General features: G+C 35.4%; 1 protein-coding gene across 1 annotated transcript; it reads right to left on the bottom strand.

The window, feature by feature from the left end:
* Window positions 1–1,275: 1,275 nt before the first annotated feature.
* LOC140978544 (actin-related protein 9) lies at window positions 1,276–7,165 on the bottom strand. Its single transcript, XM_073443680.1, has 20 exons — window positions 7,067–7,165; window positions 6,921–6,993; window positions 6,730–6,839; window positions 6,567–6,626; window positions 6,385–6,450; window positions 6,170–6,255; window positions 5,383–5,578; window positions 4,928–5,048; window positions 4,119–4,183; window positions 3,846–3,935; window positions 3,604–3,654; window positions 3,369–3,500; window positions 2,967–3,056; window positions 2,771–2,841; window positions 2,488–2,681; window positions 2,343–2,386; window positions 2,219–2,268; window positions 1,961–2,006; window positions 1,802–1,852; window positions 1,276–1,551 (listed from the first exon to the last, which is right to left on the bottom strand). Exons 1-20 carry the CDS (start codon window positions 7,067–7,069, stop codon window positions 1,408–1,410), a joined length of 1,743 nt encoding a protein of 580 aa, XP_073299781.1. The 5' UTR covers window positions 7,070–7,165; the 3' UTR covers window positions 1,276–1,407.
* Window positions 7,166–7,391: the final 226 nt, after the last annotated feature.

Raw genomic sequence — 7,391 nt, 5'->3', positions numbered from 1 at the left:
TATATGAAGATAATGCTGCATGTGTTGCTCAAATGAAAGAAGGATACATAAAAAGCGACAGAACTAAACATATTCCTCCTAAGTTCTTCGCATTCACCAAAGAGCTTGAGAAGAATAAATGTATTGATGTTCGTCACATTCAATCAAGTGAAAACTCATCAGATCTCTTCACAAAGGCACTTCCTACGACAATATTCAGAAAGCACATATATAATATTGCGATGCGCAATCTACGAAATTTGTGAAGAATTGTTCGTGTCAACATGAGAGGAAGTTTACGCGACTGCACTCTTTTTCCCTTACTATGGTTTTTATCCCAATGGGTTTTTCCTAGTAAGGTTTTTAACGAAACAGTATAAAAACACGTAATGAAGACAATCATTATGATCATCATCACAAGGGGAGTGTTGAAAAATAATATTTAAAATGTGTGTATTGAATATTTGAATGTTGAATATTTGAATGTTGAAAATTAGGTAAAATTAGGTGTTGAATATTGAAAATTTGTATGTGATGATGAAGGTAATGATGTAATTTATTTTTGGATTATTTGTAAAAATTTTCTATAAATAGATATCTCATTTGTGAAGAAAATCACAATTGAGTTGAGAGAAAATATTATAAAGTGTGTAGTGTGATAATTTTGAGAGTTTGAGATTTTTACTTTTTTACAGTAAATTTTTACTTTTTCACAACAGTTTTGTTTTGTTGGGAGAGATTTTGATTTAAAACGAACACTCAGTCTTAAATGGACAATAAAACATTGTTCCAAATATATGGAAGGAATCTTAAAATGGTATGCTGAGCTTGTGGTCAGTGTTGGTGGAGCCAACGAATCCATTCAAGTACAACTACCTTTTCTAACTAAAATTGCTTTAACCATAATTCTTTTTATTTTTATTTTTAAAATTTATAACAGATGCTAACGACGCTAGTTATTAGAGGCGTTCAGACAAACGGCCGTTAACATTCGCTCTGGTTTGCTGTGCCACTCGATTGAGTTGAAATCAACAGCTGTGATCTTTTCATGTATGTTTGATATTATCATCATCAGAGGGAGGTTTTTCAAATGACTTGAATAATTTCAAACATACCTTACTGAAATTTATCACTCCATGGCTGACTTATTATACCAACTCTCATACTTGCGTAAAATAGAATCCTCTCAAACTACCAACATGTTTTCCTTTTGAGTTGTGATGAAAAATTTCAGTCCATTTTTCAAGGAGTGGTTCAATCTGAAACCGAACGCTCAGGGCGAGTATGTTTTCGAAAACATAAGTGCACTGATACTGTTGCCATTAATTTGGATTGTATATATAGAAAACTCGCAACTCGTAAAAACTCCATGAATACTTTCTATTTGAACCACACTAGAAATAGTGTAATAATAGGTCCATCACGAAGTCAAGAATTTATGTAACACATGGATTGGGCTTGAAGAAAATAAGAATCCTTGTACTTTCTAGCGCTTCCAATATATATCCCATTCTTGATCCAGTCATCGCGATGTATCCAGGCATCCCGCGAGAAATCGAGAACACCCAGTATCTGCAGCAAGATAACATGACAAGTAAATGGCAGAGCAGATTATACTTACTGAACACCATGCATATAGAGCATCCAAATCGTATCATTTTTGTATTAATGAATGTGAGAACAAAAAAGTTGTCCTATATCATAAGAACTTGTGGGTTATTTTACAAAAAAAAAAAGGAAATATTGAAAATATATTTACATGACCGATGCTGCGAAAAAAGGGTTTTCGGTTTAATAGTGAATGTATAGCAAGAACACTTACCACTCCACCTTTCCATGACACGAAGGCAGGATTTGTTCTTGATTGCAAAACCTGTCAAGTGTTGCATAAATATGAAATACTCATGATTTCTAGGCCTTCCTAGTTCGAGTTCAACGTGCATTTTAGAGTAGTCTGATTTCTGAGGTAAGAACTACTGACCTCCACGGTATCAATAGCTTCATGAGAGGGAATAGCATGCAATACCCTGAGAGAGAAATCGTAGAGCTAAACAACAAGTTCATGCAAGTAAATATGACAAAAATGTGTAGCCTTATATAGAAAAGATGTATGATTAAAACGCATTGGCAAGGGAACCTGAAACTTATTCGGGGATCTTTGCATGGATGCTCTATTTTTAGCTTTTGTGCAGATGTTAGCCATAAAAAAGATACAACTCCAAAGTAGAATAGAACAAACCTCTCTTCCACCGCAGAAATGAGACCCTCGGTTAGAGCCACTCCACCAATCTGAAGGATTGAATAATGTCATGCTCCCATCCATGGATGCTTGAAATATGAATAGAATAAAGGGGAGAACTCACCAGTTGCATACTACAGAACAACTTTCTCTGCAGGTCTATTCGCCCTACAATTTTCTCAATTCAAAGAAATCAAACAGAAGAAAATATACAACCATCCAATTTTGTTAACAACAGATGCTTATACAGAAACAAATTTAAACTCCACCTGTTGAAAGAATACTTTTTGAAATAGCATCGGCAAGACCAATAATTTCCTCTTTTTTTGGCTTCGACTGAAATATGGGGTAAGCTTCCCACATAGGATAAAATCCACTACTAGATGGGAAGTAACCATCCGACATATCCGGTCTTCTAGGAAAATCCCATGTATCTTCCAGCATATCCTCATTATCACTGAACCTGGAGTTGAAAATAATTTCTATTCGATGAACGGCAAAGCAAATTAGCAGCATTTAATAAAATAAAAACCTGAACTTAACATTACTCACCAAGAGCGAGGTGGTGGAGGATACACATCTGGAGCCAAAAGCATAGGGTAGAACAAACCCATAGGGGGGACCTGCTACCAACACACAATATCAAATCTATTGAACGAATGTACCGTAAACCAGTATTTTTCCCATTACAAATAAAGAAAAATGTGAAGTAAAAAAATTATGTTTAATAACCCGTTCCAAGGCATACATTAAGAGCGGTCAGTTTTGTCTTGTGAGACCCCGGTGGTGTACCATCGTCATATGAATGAACCACAGCAACAGCTTCAACTTCTCCTTCCTGAATATCGAATACAAAATGATTCAATGCTCATTTTCTCATAGATGTCATGTATCAAGAGTAATGAGTAGTCCCAAGATAAATCAGTTGTCAAAAGGAACCTTAATGGCAGAGGTCAGATGCCAATTCATATCTTTCATAGCCAGAAAAATTACCGTATAAATAACCTAATTATTTAAGATTAAATCATATAATACCTAATTTTATGTTCCTTGTCCATCACCTAAATACTTCGTTCCAAAAACTTATCAAGATATAGAAAAACTAGCATCCAAAGGATGAATTTCATGAAGTTAATTGCAATGAACTCACTCTTATCAGACAGTGAGACTCTTTCAGCCTGTTGAGCATCAACAAGTCTATGGGCTTTGTCAGAGCATCACTACGAATTGGTGGCCATTTTTGATGATGCCTCTGAGTCCAGAGAAGGCATCTCGATATATCCTGAATAAAACAACAGGATTCAGTAACAGAGCAGGCATGAATATATTCATCTGAGTTCCATCTCAACCATAACCAAACTACAAAGACAAAACTCAATATTTACCTCTCCCCCATATCGTAGAGTAATCTGTGTGTTAGGTAAAGTCACTCCATCCTAAACATCAACAGAAGCCAATCAGGTAAATGAGGAGCATATGTTGCTAATAAGGTAATTTTAATAAAGATAAGTATAATTTCCCAATTCCATATGACTGAAGAAAATTTTCAATAATGTTGTTGACAAGAACTAATGAGGAAAAAATCTATGACAAAAAAAGAATTGCTCAGGTGATTGAAATAACATACCTCAACGCAGATAACGGACGTCACCTGAGCACCAATATTCACAACACATGCTGTTGATAAACCATTCCCAAAAACAGCAGTTAGTCCTTCCTGCATTATGTGTTAAAATGAGCTCAATGAGTTGAAGATCAAGAGTATAAGAGACTTAAGGAAGAAATATGAACTAATATGTTCCAAACTTTACAAGTTAGAGTGGACAGCTTCTGGCAGTAGTAATGGATGAAGCGTAACATCTTGTACAGATGAGATGAAAGATTTACAGGGAAGAAGTACCTGGTGGACTACTGCTGTGCTGAAACACAAGTCTCGAAGCACAAGAGTAAGAACTTCCTTTATTTCTGCTCATAAATATAAAAAATGCAGCAAATTTGTCAAGATCACTAGTTCAAACTTCAAAGACTTGGACACAGGTCAGCAGCACTGGAGATGTGGGCCCAATACAAACATGGGCCCAAGATCCAATACGTTTATTCTCGAAGGAAAGAGAGAATATTCATTCTGTTATGATCATTGTTCTGATACTAGCATAGCTAGTATATTTGTACAGAGGCAACTCTGGGTTTTTCCTTTGTTTTCTCAGTTTATTCAATCAATACAATTCCATTTTAAGATTCTACTTTACTCCTTGCCATTTATATTTTATAAAGCTCAGGTGAAACCTAACAGAAACTCATCTCCTTCCAAGCAGCTAAAGCAAAGATCTCTTCTCAAGTAAATAAATATTTTGACAGCAAAATAATATATCTTTTGACGGTCAGGACGTAACCCTTGATAAAAATATAAGTATTTCAAGAACAACAAACAAAAAATAAGATAAAACTTTGAAAGCCCATTATTAGAGGGATTTGAGCCAGAACTAAGCCAATATGACAGCAAAAACGATGGTGAATTGTGCAGCATATGTGAATAAACCACAGATGTGCACGGACACAAGATGCCCCATGCTATCAAGAACTGAAGCATAGAGAACAAAAGTTTTTTTTTTTTAGCAAGTAATAGAAGAACAACTATTATATTGCATTTATCAATTCGACTGACATGTCAACACCCAGATAAAATACGAGATAATATGCTATGATTACCTCGACTATCAAATGTATCAGGGACCACAATGACAGCAGAAAATATATGTCTTTGACTGCGAGGAATGTTAAGTTTATCAATCAAAATCCAATCCCAGATGGCCAGCATATCCTCAAGTACCTGAAGAATGTGAAAAAAACAATATCATAGTGTTGATGTGCAGTGCTTTAGACTAAATTTCAAAACATGCACTTTTAACAATTTTAAAAAAAATTCAAATTAAATTTCAGTTCGTATATCGTGATGAAATGGATTTGGCTACATATTGTCATAAATTTCATGTAGTAGATGAAAGTGATGAATTGAATCAGAATCAGTACAGTAACAGAGGCCTGATGACCAGAACAGGCAGACCTTCTAAAAATCAACCCTCCCGAGGTCATTAACATAAAACGTTCATATGAATGCAGAAGGATCTTAGTATCGTACAATCATAAACATTGATAGATAGTACCTGATGCACAGGATAATGAAGAGATATGTTAAGGTGACCTCTGCGAATAGGACGGCGCAAGACATATGGTTCACTTGGAGATATTCTTAGAGCTTCTTCACCACAAATGTACTCCCTGTACTTAGGCTCAGTGGAACTGTCTTCCTCATTTGCTTTACCTTCCTTCTGGGTCAATGCTTCTCCAGATCCCAGTGAACTACCTATAATAACATTGTTATTGATGCTTTAAAATATATTTTAAGAATTTTTCAATCAACACAGTAAACCAAAAAGACCAGACTGTGTCCCGTGACACCACATAATAATGCAGAAGGAAATGAATCAGAGTGTTGTCAAAAAATAACGAGTTTAACTATCATAGAAACTACTGGTTGGTGCTTCTAAATTCCACATGTGCATAACCATAATGGAGGAACATAAACTATATGTTTCAACACAATTCTATAATTGTTAAATAAATATATAGAAAAATAACTACCAAACATAGCACATGCCAGAACATCACAATCCGAAGAGTCGGATAAGGTTACAAATCTAAGCAACAATTTCTGGGAGTAATAGACTAACTACCATGAGTCATCAAACTGATTATGCAGCGGCCCGAGTGCACTAATCAGCCAAGCACACATATGGTTTTTAGAGATACACGTTAATATGTTTTTCTAAAAAAGTACAGTGAAGCACCATAAATAAAAAACAGTCCTTGATAGATAGGAAGACTTAATAAGGACAAGTGTACAAGCGAAGCAGCCAAGAATCCTATTTTCCATCCGCCAAAGATGAATACATGCCTTTCTCAAACACTTCAGTCCATGGAATAACAGTCTCTTTTCTGTCTTTACTTTGAGAAGGAAATGCATCCACACGACCCATCTGCAAAATAAAGATTGCAAACAACCATCCCAATAACCTTTATGATCACCAGAAGCGCTAAACACCAAGATACCAAAATTTTAGTAAAAAAATCCAGTTTATAATAGACTTTCTCTGCGAAGACGTTACCTTCTGAGGGTATTGAATGTTAGTCACTTCCTCATCTAAAAACCGAATTTTCAGTAATGACGCAATCTGATGATTTGACAAATATAAAGAGCACCAAACCAGTACATGAGAACAACGAACACATAAAGGCAGATTCTTGAATCTCCCAGTCAGTAAATTTATTTTAAAACATTTCAACTAACAATATCATAAGCCCTTTCCCGCTCCATATGTTGCACCGTAGTAACCTGAGAATTAAGCAACTGCAAGAAGGGTATAAAAAAAGAGGCAAATGATATAAAAAAACAAAAAAAATCAAAGCTCTAAGCTAAAAACTCTCAACATCGGAGAAAATAAAACAGTTACCTGATCTTGAACGTTTTTTTTAGGCACTTGCGATGTGCGTCTAGCAATGCAATGCGCAATAGTATACGGAGAATCATGTTGTGCAAGTCCTACTCTTATATTAGCTGAACCTAATTCAACCCACAGAAAAGAAAAAAAAATTAGAAGAATCAAAACTAAGAATTGAAAGCAGCCAATGATTTTGTGTGTACCTGGGTTTATTACAACAAGGTTGCAACCGCGCTCTGCGAGGAGTTGAGAGGGAACTACAGTTTTAAGGTAATCCTGAGTGCATCAGATAAAAAATTCCGGTTAATAAACTCCAAAATAATTTGGTGCGAGGATTTTCGGTGCTTACCATGGCCCGGTGATCTGTTTGCGAAGTGGAAGAAGCAGACCGGGAAGCTATTACTTCATTTATCCACCTGCCTCGGCTCAATTTAAACCGTGTTAGGTTTCAGCTTTACGGCCGGACCGATCTATTTCATTTCAGGTACATTATGTTTTTACCGTCAAAAACTGAGACCCATTTAATTTAATTTAATATATTAAAAGATGTAAAATATATATATATATATATATATAATTATCTGATTGGTCTAACGTAAAATCGAATGAATATTCATCCTTCCAAGTTTCAATAGGGACAGGCAATCCCAAACGAATATCAAAACTTGTCATTT

Source organism: Primulina huaijiensis, chromosome 6, assembly GCF_012295235.1.
Source record: "Primulina huaijiensis isolate GDHJ02 chromosome 6, ASM1229523v2, whole genome shotgun sequence".
In the NCBI taxonomy this organism is placed as follows: domain Eukaryota; kingdom Viridiplantae; phylum Streptophyta; class Magnoliopsida; order Lamiales; family Gesneriaceae; genus Primulina; species Primulina huaijiensis.
This window is presented reverse-complemented; position numbering and strand designations above follow the sequence as displayed.

What these genes read in the sequence shown, in the direction of transcription:
- LOC140978544 (XM_073443680.1), bottom strand. An exon ending in GAAGTGTTTGAGAAAGGCAT is followed by an intron (nt 5,579 to 6,169) that starts GTATTCATCTTT and finishes TATTATAGGTAG; the next exon opens with TTCACTGGGATCTGGAGAAG. An exon ending in AGTCTCACTGTCTGATAAGA is followed by an intron (nt 3,057 to 3,368) that starts GTGAGTTCATTG and finishes TTCGATATTCAG; the next exon opens with GAAGGAGAAGTTGAAGCTGT.